This window comes from Ptychodera flava, chromosome 19 (genome assembly GCF_041260155.1).
Source record: "Ptychodera flava strain L36383 chromosome 19, AS_Pfla_20210202, whole genome shotgun sequence".
In the NCBI taxonomy this organism is placed as follows: domain Eukaryota; kingdom Metazoa; phylum Hemichordata; class Enteropneusta; family Ptychoderidae; genus Ptychodera; species Ptychodera flava.
In genome coordinates this window covers 29,163,307-29,182,247 of record NC_091946.1, presented here as the reverse complement: position 1 = coordinate 29,182,247, position 18,941 = coordinate 29,163,307, and the positions used below count along the sequence as shown (strand labels likewise).

General features: G+C 38.1%; 1 protein-coding gene and 1 pseudogene across 1 annotated transcript; one reads left to right on the top strand and one right to left on the bottom strand.

The window, feature by feature from the left end:
- Positions 1-645: 645 nt before the first annotated feature.
- Positions 646-6,166, bottom strand: LOC139119178 (sialidase-1-like). Its single transcript, XM_070682843.1, has 3 exons — positions 4,975-6,166; positions 4,306-4,400; positions 646-3,048 (listed from the first exon to the last, which is right to left on the bottom strand). Exons 1-3 carry the CDS (start codon positions 5,615-5,617, stop codon positions 2,647-2,649), a joined length of 1,140 nt encoding a protein of 379 aa, XP_070538944.1. The 5' UTR covers positions 5,618-6,166; the 3' UTR covers positions 646-2,646.
- A 1,662-nt stretch (positions 6,167-7,828) lies between these two features.
- LOC139118140 (ras-related C3 botulinum toxin substrate 2-like) lies at positions 7,829-16,133 on the top strand (annotated as a pseudogene).
- Positions 16,134-18,941: the final 2,808 nt, after the last annotated feature.

Here is an 18,941-nt window from a genome sequence, read left to right as displayed (position 1 = left end):
ATCATGGGTTCTTAGCACAGTCCTTCCATCATACTTTCTGTCTACTGCTTGTTCGGGAGGGGGGTTCACACTTACGCTTGTTGAGTGAGTAAAGTTTTTATCGTCTTTCTCATCAAGATTTGAAGATCGAAAATTGAATTTTTGCCCTTAGAGTTTACATGGTGATGACGGTCATCTTGAATGTCGAAAATTAATAATTAATTAATTAATAATTCTAGTCCTAAATTTTGAACAGTGACCCCTGATTTTTATTCTCGATTTCAATAGGGAACGGTTTCAAGTTTACTTAACAAATGTTTAAATCTTTCAATTTGAGGCATGTACAATGTGTGCTTTGAAACACAAGGTTTTAAAAGTTGCTAAAACTTTCCCCAAGGAAACTTAAAACCATTCTCTTTCACATAATTAAGAATAAAATTCAAGGTCACTTTGCAAAGATTTGGATCAGGTGAACAAACTTTTAAAACCATATGGCCTCAACACCATGTGTTAAAAATGCAGTGAAAACTAAATTTTTAAATTTTCATTATAACAACATGGTGAGATTTTTCGTTTACTCCACAGATTTCAAAATGACTCCATGCAAACAGCAAACAATACAAGTACTGTAACAATGTGTGTTCAAAAGACTTTCCCCAAAGCACATTCTTGTCCAAATAGATTTATTTTCTTCATTTCTTGTGATGTGAATTTCCACCTTAGATAAAACTGCATCTTAAAATTTAACATCTATGCAGCCTACAGAAAGTTCTGAAACTTGAGAATTACGATACAAAAAATTAGTGAAAGAGCTTTTATCTTGAGAAAACATGATATATGACAAGCCTCTTCATTGTAGTTACTTCTGTCTCAATGGTGCAAAATATAGATCTCTGTGTATTTTTTGTGTCTCGGTAAATGCTGCACTGTACTCCAAACTCAAAAGCAGTAAAAGTGTGTAAAATTATTGCACTCTGACAAACTAAAGCAAGAATAGCCATTGAAGCGCAGCTGTTTGTGGCAGTGAAGGTGGTGTCTAAAATGTCACTTGCCTCGTGCGACCCTTTGACTGCCTCTTACACACTGTCCTCAATGCCAAGATCAGCTGCGCCTCTGCAACTAGAGCAAGAACCGGGTAAATTTTATGTACTACCTCTTCACCCTTTACAACCCTTTCACCACCATGGTTTGACCCAATTCCATTGTTTTCTATGGTGAAGTGGACCTCTTGAGAGTACAATGGGGGTAAAAGGGCTGAGACATGGCAATTGATCTAGACTATTCATTGTTACTTTGACTAGTGACAGTAGCTTTTTTAATAGCCCAGTGCATGAGTAGAATTCATGCTGGATATGCGGACTCAACTGACAGACACTGCAACTCGCTGTACAATCTGAATATTCAAGAGGATGGTGCCTGCTGTGAAAAACATTAGAAGAAAAACCTGATGAAAACAGTAATGTACTTGGGTATTGCCTGCATCAGCACATTGACAGAAAGAAAGGAGGAGACTGACTGTATGATACAAGTTATGTATAAGATGTGCTGGTTCAGTGCATAAAAAGCATAAACATTTGTATCACGCAGTCTTGGGAGCCATCATCTAGTCTACATGGCTTGAGTGATGCAGTTTCTAATAAACTCTAGCCAAGACCGCTTGGTTACCAAAGATGACATAAGACTACAGTTGGTCTTCTGCAATAAGGCGTTTCTGTTTCTGCTACATGTACACTGTATCTGGTCTGGAAAGACATAAAGTGTACAAACTCGATTTCTGTGTCAAAGTTGGGACCTTTGTTTGGTAAAATAGAGTGAACGTGTCTTAGTCTGTGTGATGAAGAATTTGGCAGAATAATTCTGTGAATGAAAATCCAGGACAAAACTATGCTGGGCCTTGAATGTATTCTGGAATACTGGTACAGCTTACTTGTACTCACTGTTTATGAGAATGCGCCCCACGGACAGATATTCAGACTCTAAAAATTTCATAATACCATTTTGCTCCACCACTTGATTTGCGAGAGTTTATTTTGAAAACTAATGGACTAACTTCAGTTTTCACTGGCTTGTGGTTTTGAATATCAAAAATATTGGATTCCCCATAGAGCTAAATACAGGGATGGCAGCAATTTGAATTTCAAATATTGGTAAATTACAGGTATTTTGTGTCAATAGTATCACTATTTGCATAATGAATCATTTTTATTCTTGATTTTGAAAGAGAATGGTCGAAAGTTTCCTTGAGGCTGGTTTGAGCGAAAAGTTTAGATCTTTTAATTTTGAGGCGCATACTACCTTAAAGCTATGTCTCCATGAATTTGACCTGTCCATTCAGAGATAAATCCATAGTGTCACGTGGCCAGGTTTATTTATTCTCAGTGGCACACAATTTATCAGTCAGTAAATTAGCTTCAAGCAAATTCAAGAATTATGTGTCGATTGTCCCCTTGGATTACAAATGAAGTTGTTTGTACTTCTCTTTGGAATCCATCTCCACATGGATCATCTAAGCCTCAGACCACAAGATTTTCTCGTGGGTTGAGTCCGAACCATTTGAGACATAACTTTACTTTAAGTACAGTCTGACCATCACAGCGAGACTGTGCTTGAAGAATAAAAAACTACACACATCTGCATAAATAAAAGCCTAGCCACTGTAATTCTGGGTCAGTGAATTTGGATTTTCACGAAAGACACTTCCTTGTAATTGTTCTTTTCATAAAGCAAACCTATACTGTTACTGTCTATCTCTGTCAATGTGGAATATTCACTATTCCCTGGGAAAACAAATAAAGCGCCCTCCCATGATGTGCCGTTGTTCAGGCTCCATCTGACTGTCATATTTTCGCGTCCTTTGGTGCTTGCTGGATTTGAAAAGAACATGATTCCCTTGTGGATGATGATGCTGCCATCACAGGCGGGATCGATAAGTTTTGGATCCACTTTCACGTGTGGCATTGGGAAGGACAGGCCACCGTCAAAGCTTCTTGAGATGATTCGGCACAAGCAGTGAAAATGAAACTGGTTCCTGGAGTTCATTAATAGACTTCCGTCTGATAGTTCCACAATCTGAAATAAAATTGAATGTTGACCATGGATAATTTACTCACAGTGTTTTCTGGTACAGTTTGAGTCCATAGGTAAACGATATGGAACCCCAGCAACATAGGATTGCATTGACATACCAAGAGGAACAAAGATGATGTTGCCAAGGCACCTCAGTAGAATTTGTTGATGTACCTGTCTCAAAAAAGACACTGACTCATATTTTATCTGATTAAAAATGCAATAATAATGTCACACCAGGATATATTTTTATTATGCAAATGTGTGTGTGTGTGCCGTCATTTCCTTAATACTTAAAATGTTACTTCAAAACAACATGGTAGGAACAATTTTGGATCCTTGCATAGCGATCTACGCATTTTCTTCATTTTGTAGAGTCTTTTGTATTTGGATGAAGTTTGTAATTATAAGTTGGCTGTGCTAAAAAGAATGTAAACAGACTATAAATACTTTCCTTGTCATGCAATTATCCCCAAATAGTTAAATTGTATTAAAATATCTGATAAACAGAAGGAAGGCGTAAAGAGATTTTCCAAAACAGATCTGAAACTTTAACAGATTCAAAACAGAAGAATCTTCAAATTATATCATATTTCAGATAAAAAGTAGTGTACTGATCCAAGCAGAAATGTCCACATTAAACTGAAAAGACTTAAACATTTTCTCAAACTTTTCTCGAGAAATCTTTACACCATTCTCTTCCCAAATCAAGAACAGGGTTCCCACAAGATGATTTTGAGGGATGGGCCACCCTTCTGTTTTGCCAGCATTATATTCATATGTTAATAACCATACATTAGAATACAATTCAACAACAAAAGAATAGGCAAATTATAAATTGTTATGTAAATTAGCCAACCCTCTGATTGTTTTCCAAGCTGTGGAAAGCACTGGAGAATAAAATGGGAGTTTTCCATGAAAATTTGTTATTAAAGACTGAAACTAGATATTCAAAATGGCTGCCATCCCTGTATTAATTCTATGGTGAAAACTTTACGTAGCATGCTTAAAACTCTTCAAATTCTTGACTTTAAAACATAAACACTCGCTCAGCCTGAGTCCCTCTCCATAAAAATTGACTCTGGGTGCCATGCAGATTTTATTATACAACCACAGATTCAGAAGAAAGAACTTCATGCAAGAATACTGAGGTAATACTTTTGACTTTCTCTTGTTGCTTTTTTGTAAATAATAATGTCATCAGCTTCCATTTATGACTGTTTCTTTTCAGAAAGATATTATTTAGAGGAAGATTCTGACCTGTGATTCATCTGGCATAAAGTCTCCAGTCTTCTTTGGAACCTTGTACGGCACACCAACCAGGGATCCACCTATCTGCCAGGAACTTCCATGATCTAGTGTTCAAAGATGTATTAAAATTCAGGGTTACATATGAAAGGGAAGAAACCTCTGTATTGCAGCATATGCCTCTGAATAATATGCATAATTTGATGAACATCGAAGTGCTGCAAGAGATGTGCTTTGAAAGATGTTCAAAATGATAATGACAATTATGTCGTCCATGATGATGATGACGATGATGACAATGGTGAGGAGGAGGAGGATGATATATATGGTGATTCTAATGGTGATCATGGTTACCACAAGAATGATGATGACAATGATGATGATAATGATGATGATGATGATGAATGCTGTCATTAAGACAGGGATTGGATAGTGATATGATGGCATGATAGAGCAGTGTTGATACTACTGATGACACAATGATGATGATGATGGTAAGAAGCGTGTGACAATTAGCACACTGAGTTCATATAAACTGGCTCAGTCACATGATGTCCCACGCACAAAACAAAAGCGCACTTTTCTCTCTGAAATCACGGAGTTTGTGTCATTTTTGTTCAAAATGCATATTTAACATCACCATGGGGACGTCATCATACATGGAGGAAAGTAGCAACTCACCATCACTGTGAACACAGTACACTATCTCTGACGCCTGCTTGTTTCTGTCGACAGTATGGCCACATACAATCAATCTGCCCTTAGCGGGGTCAAATCGCTTCTGGATTCCGTAGCCAGGGCCAGGACACCAAGTCCAGTTTTTAAAGGCTGGATTTTTGACGGACAAATCCTCGGGTTCAGACCAGGTGTATCCAAAGTCATGACTTTTGATGATGTAGTTTGCGGGTATGACGCCAGGTCCACACTGCCGGTGTGGGCAGTGACAGTACAGAAACATGGTGATATTTTTGTCGTGGTCGACTAACGCCGCCCCTATGTTCAGGTAACCTTCTTTGACCGACAAATCTTCGTAGATAATTTCCATGGGTTTCCATGAATAACCCGTATCTGTTGATCGCCGCATCGCCAACCCCTTCGCGTCGATGTCACTCAGGCTCGACTTGTGAGCGCCCGAGAACGCAAGGAGATCGCCATTCGGGATGCGAATCACGACGGGTATGCGAAAATATGTGAAACCTGCTTCGTTGGACTGCCAGAGAACAACCTCGTCGATAATTTTGGGGGAAATAGAAACAGATAAAGTCAGGAGCGATGCAAAGATAATACAAGTGAGAGCACAGTGATGTTTTAGGTCAAACGCCATGTTTTCACGCCCCGTATACAGTCAGTGACTTGCTGACCTCCAGGTCACATGATCGGACGCAGTAACCCGTACCTTGAATCAAGGTCACGAATGTCAATGATGACTGTCAGTCAACTCCGGTGGAAGGATAAATTACACAGCTTTTTGTTATCATCACGATGTGTTTGACACTAGTTTTGATTTCTTGTAGCTTACTTGTCGGCTGAGTACACAGGCGCTCCTTAGCTGGGTCGTCTGCTAAGTAGATCGATTTTCGGATCGATTTATCGATCCCGTAGTCGATATGCCCGCCACTGCAACCTAAATACTCACAAGGTGTGCAAAACACAATCACTCAAAAAAACACACCACCCGATTTGTCTACTGGCCGTGCGCTCACACAAAACATTCAGAACTACACTCCCATATACCTAGTTGTATCACAAATTTAACCATCTCCTCGAAAATCACGCCAAAGAGCGTGTTACTCACGTCATCTTGAAGAAATCGGCCGTGTTTTGAGATCAAGCGGGGTGAAATGCAGCCTGCAGAACGATTCTACCATATGATGTAATTTTTCCACTGCTGATTGGCTAATCAACGGCCAAACAAAGGTCACTGCAAGACGTCACTTGTGAAGTACAGTTGAACCAATCAGCAGTGGAAAAAAATACGTCATATGGTAGAATCGTTCTGCAGGCTGCATTTCACCCCGCTTAGTCTCAAAACACGGCCGATTTCTTCAAGATGACGTGAGTAACACGCTCTTTGGCGTGATTTTCGAGGAGATGGTTAATTTGTGATACAACTAGGTATATGGGAGTGTAGTTCTGAATGTTTTGTGTGAGCGCACGGCCAGTAGACAAATCGGGTGGTGTGTTTTTTGAGTGATTGTGTTGCACACCTTGTGAGTATTTAGGTTGCAGTGGCGGGCATATCGACTACGGGATCGATAAATCGATCCGAAAATCGATCTACTTAGCAGACGACCCAGCTAAGGAGCGCCTGTGGCTGAGTAGCGCCGGTCCACAGTCGCTTGTGTGGTTCGATACACAGCAATCGTCGGCTTGGTACAATTTACAGAAGCGACTGTGCGCCGCGCCGGTCCCTAAGGGCCGGTAAAGCAGACTACCCAACCCGCCAGTGCAAGTGAGCACATACCATATGCTTACAATTTTTAGTTTAAAACTCATCTACTGTAAGTGTTACTCTAGACCAAGATTTACAAAATTACGTTCCGGATGTTATTAATCTTACTTGCATGTGAAGACAGTGTGTTTTCACGTGCGTGATTTTGTTGTCACCTGTTAAAAAGAGGCACTTCCAGACAGTGCAGATTTCCTCTAGATTTCGTGTTCGTGTCTGGATAAATTGAAATGTGACCTTTGGAACTTACAATGCCAATGTAGGTTGGTGAAATTTAATGTCAAGGAAGTTCAAATCGAAAAGTTACCGGCGGTGTTGAAAATTGTACTATAGTCTTACACCTGAAATAGCATTGACCTTGAATACAAAGGAGGAAGGTGTGACGTGGGTAGAGTGTTTGAATGTCATCATGTTCCTTGTGTACCGTGATATATAAAGAACATTTTCTATTGGATATAGCCTAGTCAGTTAACAAAAACTCGTTAAAACTACGTTGAATAAGACTATAAGGTGATTAGTCAAATCGAATCACTTTCCTGTCTGTCGCATGTGAAAAATCATGGGAAATCTCCAATAATTCTTGTGTCCACCATCGGTCAGTCAGTGTTAGGGAACATCACAGTGACGTCACTCATTCTATATGATTGGTCAAATCTTACCGATAGAATCGGTGAGTTAATGAATTGAAGGTCTTGCCAAGTCCAATAAATATCCGTGGAAAGGTTTATTTCGTCGTGGGATGAGACCGAAATACAGAATTCACAACAGGGCTTTTTTCACGAAACTTTCGGCAAATTACAGGGTCTGTATACGTAGAATCATTTTCTGCAAATCTGCAAAAAGTCGATTACTAAAAATGCCAAATAGAGACTAAATCGGACAGACGCTTTCGAAGAGCAGACGTACGCACCAATTCATCAAACCAGACGTGAAATAACTGGTCAATAGTGTTGGGCTACCATAAAAACTGTATAAAGAAAATCAAAGTTTTGAGAGTTTTCCTATTTTCTAATAGATATTTATAGAACGTATTCGTTACTATTTAACGTCAGTGTGTGTTTCAAATCCACCTATTTCCGTGTTGGAGTCTGCGAACTGACCTCCACAGTGTTTGGTTGTCGCGCTTCCAACTAGTCGTAGAGTGTGATATATTGGATTTCTCTGCTGCTCTTTGCTGTGTCCGGTAACTTCACACAAGAAGGCAAAAACAGGTGAGTTTTGCAGTAGTTATTGGTGTTGATTTGTCGGTCTTATAACTTCGGACTTTGTTAGATAATTTGAACTGTTTACCACCGATGGGAGCAAAATTACAGCTGATATGAGAGCTCAGAGGGTGTGGGGTTCAGAACGCGCCAAAAACAGCGAACTACTCGCTGGGACCGTCTGATGCGCAAAAGTTGACTTGTCAATCCAGCCTGGTTCGTGCATTGGGGCTGATTTCATTGGGAACATTTCGGTTTATCTCATGGGTATATCTCATCAAAGATAGATTTAAAAAAAACCCAGAAACGTTGGTCAGGAGTAACATCCACAGGCCGGGTCTGATCAGCTGCAAATTGCGATGGTAAGAGTCCAATGTACACACGCATGAGTATTGTTTGTAACTACCGGTATGTCGTACAGACCATATGACAGAGTCACTAGTACTGTAAATCTTGGTCCTGGTATACTACCAAAAGTCAGTTATACAACAAAATGATAAACAGAGCAGACTGAAAGTGAATAGTTTTCTAAAATTGAAATTTTTATCATTCAGTTTACACAGAATCACAAAATTGGTGTATTTTCAACCAAATCATCCATGAATGTGACCCTACCTGTCAGATAACCTGACACGAATGTTAGCGTATCTTTCTTCCTCACGCATGAGTCGTCTCCTTTGTTTCATGTATTTATGGCCATGGCTTGCAAGCTGCGGTTCAAGAAGTCGTGAAGTCGGAAACTTTGTATTGCTTTAGATTTGGCCGGTCGCACATCGCGCCATCATCTGGCTATCGGGATAGGTTACGGCCCGCATTGTTGTTTATGTGTGATCTCAGTGTAGTGTCCGCACCATAGTGCATAACAAGTTGGCCAGACACCGTGGCATTCTTATTATTCAAGATAAAGTTATTGATTTCCAGGCACCAAAGGCAAATTAATGAAGTATATATGAAAGTGCAAACAATACATTAAGAGCTTAACAACCTCAGAAGGTATTTCACACTGCACGTGACCAGCTGTTGACTTATTGACCGTTTCGTACAGTAATCATTAACTAACCAATTCAAACCGCAAACTTCCACAATTCTTGTAATTACTGTTGATATTGTGAAAATTTTCCGTTGACTTGATCGTAGTTGCGCCCTTAGCCACTCTCTTCGGTTCGATTACCAAAATGGCGGCTAGCAGATTGTAAACGCGTGAACCTGAGTAAGCCAGTAAGATGAACAAAAAAAAATCTTGATCAGAATAGACAACGAATATTATTATACACAGAGATACATACATACATACATACATACATACATAAATATATATATATATGTGTATATATATATATATATATAAGAATAGATATGATGTTCATCGAAGTATACAGTGTCCTCGTGGGAAATTATATATATATATATATATATATATATATATATATATATATATATATATATATATATATATATATAAAAGAATGTTTTATGCACTTATGGGTTTCCTTAAAATAGATAAATCAATAAATGTACCGATAAGAATGAACTTAGACTGAACTTAACTTTTATTCTTGACAGTGCAATATGGCCACCGCCAAACCTATAAAATGTGTCGTGGTCGGCGATGGTGCAGTTGGTAAAACCTGTATGCTGATATCCTATGTACAGAATGCATTTCCCAGCGAATACATCCCAACAGTGTAAGTACTTTTCGAGAGAACTCTAACGTTTTTCCATGCTATGTTATGCGTATTTTTACAGCGTGAAGAATATAAGAATGTGCTATGGGGCCGTGAATATCTAAAACACAGGCATCGCATGCACAACTCGTTACGTTTAGAGGGAAGGGGTCTATGGCTTATTCGATTCTTGTGTGTGCGATTCGCACTAACTTATATGCCGCGGTTACGCCATGGAAACCATATATTTCAGTAATTTTCTTTCACCTTTCAAATTTTGACTGTAAATGTTTATCATTCGAAGTCCTCAGCCTACAATAATCTAAACTTCCGACAACTATTTTGGCAATTGATCTTACTAGCTAGTAGTTGAGGAAAATTTAAACTTAGCGTCTGTGGTTTAAATTATAATTTCATCGTTGGATTTTGACACTTCTAAACTTTCGGTCAGGGGTGTGCCAAGGTCAAGTGCGATGAGATTTCGTGAGTCCAATGCCATGCACGTGTTATTAATATTCATGCTCCCTGATGAAAGACAGTAGCCATCTTTTTTACGTTTACATTCGGTTGTCATGGCGTTAAAGTTATTGTTTCTTTCTGCTGATAGAAATTTAAGTCACTAATTATCCAAAATGTCCACCAAGTCCGTTCTATGTGCATAGTGCATACATACATACATACATACTTCAAGTAATGTCTTTGTACGCGATAACAACGGCACGGAACCGGACAGTAATAGCTTTGCCTTCATCAAATAACATGAGCAGTGTTCGTAAAACAAACAAAGCGAAAAGAACAACGAAAAGAACAACAGCAACTGAAATGTTACAAGGATGATAGAATTTTATCGAAAGTTGACTGCTCCTTTCATTGTACACCGTAATGCACCAATTTGCGATATTACGGTAACACTACTTCTGATCAGTTTAATTCATGATTCTTGAATTCAGATCACAGCATCCCAGGATACAAACGTACTTTCATGTTATGATTCTTCTGAACTTCCCCTGTCTGATGTCACACGGTCGGATAGACGATGGAATCTTGTATGGGTGTCCAGTTGGAAAAATACTGAAAAGTGTTGTAAATACCAAGTTGTAGGGAAAAAACAACTTATTATAGACAGAGTAAAAATGTTGATTCCCGAGAAGAACTATGCACGCTCTGCTTATTCCGAAAAACGGTTCAGATCCCGGAAGGCGAAAATTGTGGTGTATATCCGCGTTCAGGTATCTCCATTCCCAGGTCTAACGGTGCAACTCTAAGCTTATCAGTCGGGGCGTTGGCAAGAGACTTTGTACCATGGGCGCACATATTTTGTCGAGTTTTGCTGTGTCACTGGTCGAGAAATTTTCGATCTGTCACTCCACGTCCTTTTATAAAATCAAGCAAACGAGACTATTGAGAATGGAATAGGATATACTGAAAAGAACACTCTTTTTGACAATTTTTCCACATGTAATGTTTCAAAGCTTCATTAATTTTTATTTTGGCTAATGAAAGAAGGTTACGAATTTCAAAAATCCAGCAGTGTTTTACTTGATCATCTGTATTTTCATTTTGATAAAGTTTTTTTTCCGGGTCGTCTGTCTCGGAGATTAATAGGTCATAAAAATATCAATGATGAGGAAGTGGGCATGGATCAGGTGACGGGTTATCGGACGAGGCAACACGGGGGTAATATATACACATGGCTTATCAGTGGTAATCTGTGCGGATGTGAGAAAGAGAGAATCGCCGCGGGCCAGTTTGAAGTACACCCTAACCTTAAAGTGCTTGACACGTAGCATGCGTAGACCTAAACGTTATCACAGTTCCATTATCTAGTAACATTTCTTATCTTTTCAATTTTTTTAATTTGATAGAACTAAAGTATTTCTGTTCTCCTGCCAAAATCATATCGAATTGCGTAGTATTAGATTTGTAAATACTAAATACAGCCGATATATGTGTTTTGTGTGATGTCATGTTTGACAACCCAATCTTAGGGACTGGACACAAATTACAGGGGGGGGGTGTGGGCCGGTGTTTTTTCGAAACACCGCTGCATCAAAAATAGTGACCCTTCAAAAGTTCATGCACAAAAATTAGTGACTCTCCCCCTTATCAGTGCATGAAAATAAATGACCCTCCCCTGTTACTCAATACCCCCAACAAACCCGCAATGTGTTCAAGACCCCCCTTCTGACTTGCTATACTTTTGAAATCCCCCTCCCAAAAGGAAGGCAAAATGTGGCTGATATAACGCTTTGTCCAAAAAATTTCAAATCATATGTGTGTGATAATTCATGTAAATGTACTTTGCTTGAAGTGGCAGGTAAAAAGTGCATGCATGTACAAACAATGTAATTTTTAGATTTCATCGATAATGTTGATTCACTATACATGGTAGTTGACTATAAAAAAACTATGAACGTGTATTTTCCAATATAAAACTAGCAATATCTGTTCATCTATAGATGTTTAATAACTGATATAAATATACTTGATTAGCATGGATTGTTTATAAGTGCACATGTGAACAAGATATTTGATTTTGAATTTCACTCAAAATGTTGATCCACTATACATGGGAGTGTATGACAAAACTGTAAAAAAAATCTTTCACAATTAATAATATGCACTTTTTGCGCATATATGGACCCTGAATAATTGACATAATTGTACTTGATTAGAAGAGGGTGGTAAAAAACACGTGCATCTGTGTACAGAACTTTGTTTTTTGAATTTCGCATAAAAAGTTCATCCATTATACATTGTAGTCTATGACAAAACTAAGAATAATTGTTTTAAAATACAAAACTTTGCAAGTCTGTCTATTTATGTACACTCGATTATTGGTATAAATGTTCATGATTAGACTAGAGTGGTTTCAAGTCTATGGTTGTGCAAGAAATTTCATTTTAGCATATCACTGAAATGTTGATTCACTATACATGGCAGTCTATGACAAAACTATGAATAATTATTTTCCAATACAAAACTAAGTAAATCTGTGCATTTATGTACACCTAAGTATTACTGTTAATGTTCATGATTAGACCAGAGTGATTTCAAGTCCATGGTTGTGCAAGAAATTTGATTTTGGAATTTGACTGAAATGTCAATTCACTATGCATAGCAGTCTATGATGAAACTATGAATATTTTTCCAATACAAAACTAAGTAAATCTGTGCATTTATGTACACTTAATTATTAGTATTAATGTTAATGATTAGACTAGGGTGATTTCAAGTCCATGGTTGTGCAAGAAATTTGATTTTGGAATTTAATCGAAATGTTGATTCACTATACATTGTAGGCTATGAGGAAACTACAAATAACTCATAGGTTATCTGATCCTAAATTGTTATTCAAAAGTTGTTCGACCTGAAGCTTCCAGTTGTTATTGATGAAATTTTGCACTATTCTGAATAGTTTGTATTCGAATTCTGTCAATGTCCTCAAAAAATAAAAAATGTACATACAGCGACATGAACATTTGACACCGACCTATACCCAATGTATTGCCAATGGGAGAATGATATCAAATAAGTGATCTCCCAAATTGTTATTGAAAGAGTCATAATAGGGGACAGTTATGCACAATAGAGGAGTTGGATAAGTAGAAATCATGACAACTTAAATCAATGTGGCTGTTTTGATCATCAATACATTGTTTATCATACCCTTAAACTTGCGCCCGAAGGGCGCGCCGAAATTGAAATGGCAGAAAATGAAACTGCCAGGAGGTATTTTTTCTTATTTCAGTATTCCATATTCTTCAATACATGCACATGCAATTTCAGCTTTGATGCATAAAAAAAAGGTGACTCTCCCGCATAGGCATACACAAAATTTTATGACCCTTCAAAAATGCTTGCGCGAAAAATGGCGACCCATCCCCAAAAAACACCGGCCCACCCCCCCTGTAATATGTGTCCAGTCCCTTAGTCCTGGTCTGAATTCATTTGCCAATAATAAAATTGCATGTTGTGTTGGCAAGGCTAATACCTGGTATTTCGAGTCGACATATGACAAATATTATTTGTTCTGCAGTATAGAATACCCTTTAATGCTATCGTTCCCGTAATGTATCGTAGCCCAGACCACTCATTGTTTGAATTCACCTCATACCGGCATACGATGCGAAACTGAACTCATTACATATGGAGTGACATTCAGCATGAATGAAAAGGTCAGTTACAGTTGAAACCAGTACTTTTACGTTCAATTCTTACTTCTCATTCGCTGTAAATAAAGCTTCGATAATTACTGCGCTAACCTGATGGTGGATTCTCAAGTGGTCAACTTAGGGTTATGGGATACAGCTGGCCAAGAAGACTATGACAGACTCCGCCCACTGTCCTATCCACAGGTGCGTAGCAACGTAAAAACAATGCAGTAGAATAGAGAACCATTTTAGTGACTTTCAGTTCTGCTTTTTCACGAAATGTTTGTAAGATATGACCATAGTGTGGGAAAAGCCATTCCACGTTGTGGAAAGGTTGCTATTATGGATGCCTTTTCCAATATTATGATACCTTGTTTGCAGGGCGAAGTAGCAGTTACAGCTCCATGATTCAATGAATTGCCGTAGATTCAGATATCCGTTGGCTATGACCGTACAGCGTACACTGAAAACGTTATTCTTTATTTACATCGCGGCAACTTCTGAAAAAAGTACAGTTTTGCAGACAAACGCGACATACAAAGCCGCCTAAAAATAACGCAAGGTACAGCCTGAGAAAAAAGATGCAGACGCATGCTTTTTTTATTTTACGAAACATAAGTTTTCATCAGTTACAAAGCAAAGTCAAAAACATATAGCAGACTCTTCAGAGCCATGATTTCATAATCACGTGTATGGCAAATATGTGAAAAACAAAATGCACGAGATTCTTATGAAAATTGCTCTGAATATAGAGTAGGCGGTAGGGAATGTTGTTATGGTTGAGGTCACACGAAAGTGGGTCCTGATCACCGGAAATACACATTTCCTTCCTGACCTATGTTCTCACAGCTGACCTTATTGTATCTACAATTTATTACACATGAATGGGGCCTTGCTTGAAATAAATAAATAAATAAATAAATAAATAAATAAATAAATAAATAAATAAATGTATATATATATATATATATATATATATATATATATATATATATATATATGTATATATATATATATATATATATATATATATATATATATATATATATATATATATATATATATATATATATATGTACACTTATGTCCTAATTTACTACATTGATACAGACATAGATATAATGTCTGATAATTTATTATTTTTTCAGATTTATTCTTTATATTTTGCTCAATTCTTTTCTTCATAGACTGATGTCTTCTTAATCTGCTTCAGTATCGTAAGCCAAGCGTCATATGACAATGTGTCTTCAAAGTGGCACCCGGAAGTAAACACACCATGCACCGGAAACGGGCTACCTCCTCGTCGGTAAGTGGTTGATACGTGTGACGTCATGGTTAAAACTCGCCCTCACGTGACAAGGGCATACGTAGAATCTTATACCATTTGGAGATCGAACCTTTGGTCACGCTGGTGACCAAGAGATGGAATTTTCAGTGTTTTTGTTCAAGAAATGATTTTCTTCTCCTCCTAAAAATATTGAAAATATTGTTGTCCCCCTATGATTATTGTCGATAATTATTGTCGATTACTGTCGCATGACGAATTCTATAGTCTGGACTAAGGATCAATTGTCAACAAATACATTTAGGCTATGTTGACAAGTGGATTCATGTCATTTTGACACGACCTTAGGAGAAGAAAAAGAGACTGCATTTTCCAAAACAGGACAAAATACCGGAAAAAGCACTAACAGTTGCAACTGATAGAGATGCACTCAAAAGAAATGATAGCAGCACCACGTGTTTTGAAGTTTTCAAACGAAGGAAAAACCATCCGATTTACAATGTGTTTGTTAAATGGTTTATCACAGGAACTAAAGCTGATCTCAGAGAAGATGGTGAGATCATTTCGGAGTTATCGAAAAAGGGACGAGCCCCATCACTCGCGAAGCTGGTGAAAATTGGCAGCGAGCATTAAAGCCGTGCGGTACATGGAATGTTCGGCACTTACGCAAAATGATTGCAACAGGTAGGATGAATGAATGAAGGAACGAACGAACGAACGAATGAATGAATGAATGAATGGGTGGATGGATTGATGGATGGATGGATGGATAGATAGATAGACGGATGAATGGATGGATGGATGGATGGATAAATGAATGACTGTGTAAAGATAAGTTATATTCTTTTCAAAGTATGTTGCATTATTATAATATTATTTTTCTTGCTCTCGCGAAAACGTTCCTGTAAGTTCTTTCAGGGTACTTGTCAATCTCATTGAAAACATATATTTTCGGAGCCGAGAAACGTAGAGACATGGCGCGATCCCGGGGGCGCGATGCTGTTTTCAACCTTTTGTGGTCTCTGAAGAGTGTAATTTACTCTCTGCAGGTGTTCGAAGAGGCCTGTCGTGTTGGTTTGGGTGTAGCCACGAGGAAATCCAGTAAGAAACGCCGGTGCTCGCTGCTCTAGGAGATGAATACCGGGACACAACGGATCAAATTGAAGGAATCAGTCGCAAGAACGGTGTTCGTGTACCCTTGGCAAGTCACGAGATGGACGTGAAATACCAGGTCTTCTAATGACAAAACATGACATATGTGTCAAAATATTGCAAGCGTAATAGCTTCTTGATCGTGTGCCAAGGTTTGGAGAACGTCACGTGATACCGTCCGTTTAATTTTGATGACACATGCGTTTAAATTTCTCGAATATTATGAACACCAATGCACGGATCACATTGCCGACAAACTTTTCACTCTCCGATGGAATTTTTAACAGCGGTCGAAACTCGTCATCATTCCTTTAAACCGTAAAGCATCGATTAAGTCTGGGAATTATATGGATTCAACTGTGACACGTACTAGTATTACTTCCAGGAGTTTACACATTTATTTCACTTTTCATCTTGTCCGTTGGAATGCATACGTGCATGTATATATAAGTGTTTGGATGTGTGCATCGATTGTATGTAGGTGTAGGCCTACTTGTATTACTTAGTAGCTAGAGTACGCCTCGGGGACAGATATTCGGACTTTCAAATTTTTACAATTCTTTTCTGGTCTACCACTTGTGACGGCTCATTTCATAGCTCTTGAAGTAAGAAAGAGTTTCACCGTCTTAGTTTTTCAAAACTTGAAAATTTTATTTTTCACTATAGAGTTAACACGGGGATGGCGGCCATTTTGAATTTCATATCTCGGTAAGCTCAAATGTTATAATAGTTAATTTGTTTCTCTAGTACCAAACTTTACACAATGACTCCTGATTTTTATTCATGATTTGCTAAGAGAACGGTTGAAAGTTTCATTGAGGAAAATAAGAACAAAATTTAAGTCTTTCACTTTCGAGGCGCATACTACCTTAACGGACTACTTCTTGCGGTCAGATTGAGTCTCACAATTCTTTGAAGCTGTACGATTTGTGTTCATGTGCAGCATGCGAAGAAAATGAAGATTTCAGCGTCTTGTTTCTTGTGAAAATCGAAATCGTTTCAGGCTTCCCCATGGAATTGAAGCAGTGCATCGCATGCTCAGCCATTTTTAATTTCAAACTCTGTAAGTTTAGGAAAGTCTGCATACTTAATCCAGAAATTTGCACGCAAACCCTGTTTTATTATTCTTGACCATGAACGAAAATAATATTAACGTGTTAGAAGTTTTCTTGAGCAAAGTACGGGATAAAGTTTAAAACTATCGTTATCGAGGCCCGCCTTGTCGTTGATGTTATCAGTAAATGCGTATAACGAGTCTTTTTTTGTCTGACGGTCGGGGTTAGGTGGAAATAAATGTATGACAGATTACATTTTTAGATGAGGCAGCGAGTCCAATAGTTTAAATTTCTAGATTACGATGGTAATTTTGAAAAACAACAACAAAACAAATTCATAGAATATAGAAATGTAAGTGAGTGGGGGACAAATGTTTTCGGCTGTAGCGAGCTGTATTCAAAACATGGATGACAAGCTCTTTATTTAAATTACACATGATAGCAAGAGCAAGATCACGGACATTATCAAAAGTCATGAGAACTACCCCTTTGGCAGGCGACAAATCACGATCTTGTCCTCGCTTTCATGTGTTAATATTTACACTCAAACGTTTGAAAGAGTTCTCAGTATTACTAGCTCAATGTCAGGCAGAATATGTACTTTTTATCTTTATGGTAGATTACTCCTCCTGTAGGTAAGCACCGTCATGTAAATTGGTCGCTTGTTCTGTCTTTTGAAAATACTTTTTTAATCCAGCGTATCTGCGAGGGAAAACATGTTGTTTTCACAAAAAATGTAGAGGGCGGTCGTTCTCAATAGTCTATGGAAGAGTTTGACCTAGCGTAGTTTTATCAGATCTCTCAGACAGTGCCGGAGACCATCCATATATGGACTGTAGTTGTATTGGTTTTAGGGAGGGACTAGTAGAGCTTGGGAGGCGGTGGGGGGGGGGGACACAATCAGATTGTGAATATATTTTTTACAATTGTAAATTTTTGAATTTTTTTCCCCAAGGCAGTCATGATATGCTAATTTTTTTCTTAGTAAATTGTCAGATTTATCATATTTTGCGTCCTGATTAATTTTTTATTTTGGAAACTAGTCTGAATATTTTATCCCCTATATTTTTTGCTTTGAAATTTTGTTTTGTTTTTGACCACCCCTCCCAAGATCTTATGGTCCATCCCTTAAAGACGTGTGTTTGCTACACATTATTGCATGACAGGCTGTCGCAAATGTTTTGTTCCAAAATGTTTTTTTATGTTTCCATAAAAGTGAACAGACATCCAGATGAGTTGCGTGTGGATCGTTTGTCAGTATCGCTGGCGGAATGAACTGTCAGCGGCCTTTGTTAGGGCGCCCTCTAACAAATGTGTGCGCACGCCTGGAAACTAGGAATTTTACACGATTCTTTTTCGTTCAAAGAATCAGGGGTAGATGAGAAACAAGTTATGAAAATATTAATTATGTAACTTTCCTAATCTTGCTTACAATATTGGCTTATGAAACCAGCTCTACCGTTTATGGATAATCGACCAACTGAAATCTGTCGACAGAGCTTTTGGAGAGATCAAAGAAGGATTAAAAGAAAAAGATAAACCATAGACAGTAGGATAGACAAAAACACACTCCTTAACAGCAGAACTGACATCTAATGAACCACGACACGAAGCAGGTTGGTATACACGAACTTTGGATATAACGTACGACATAAAGCACAAGCTGTTAGGGACCGTTCAGTTTTTA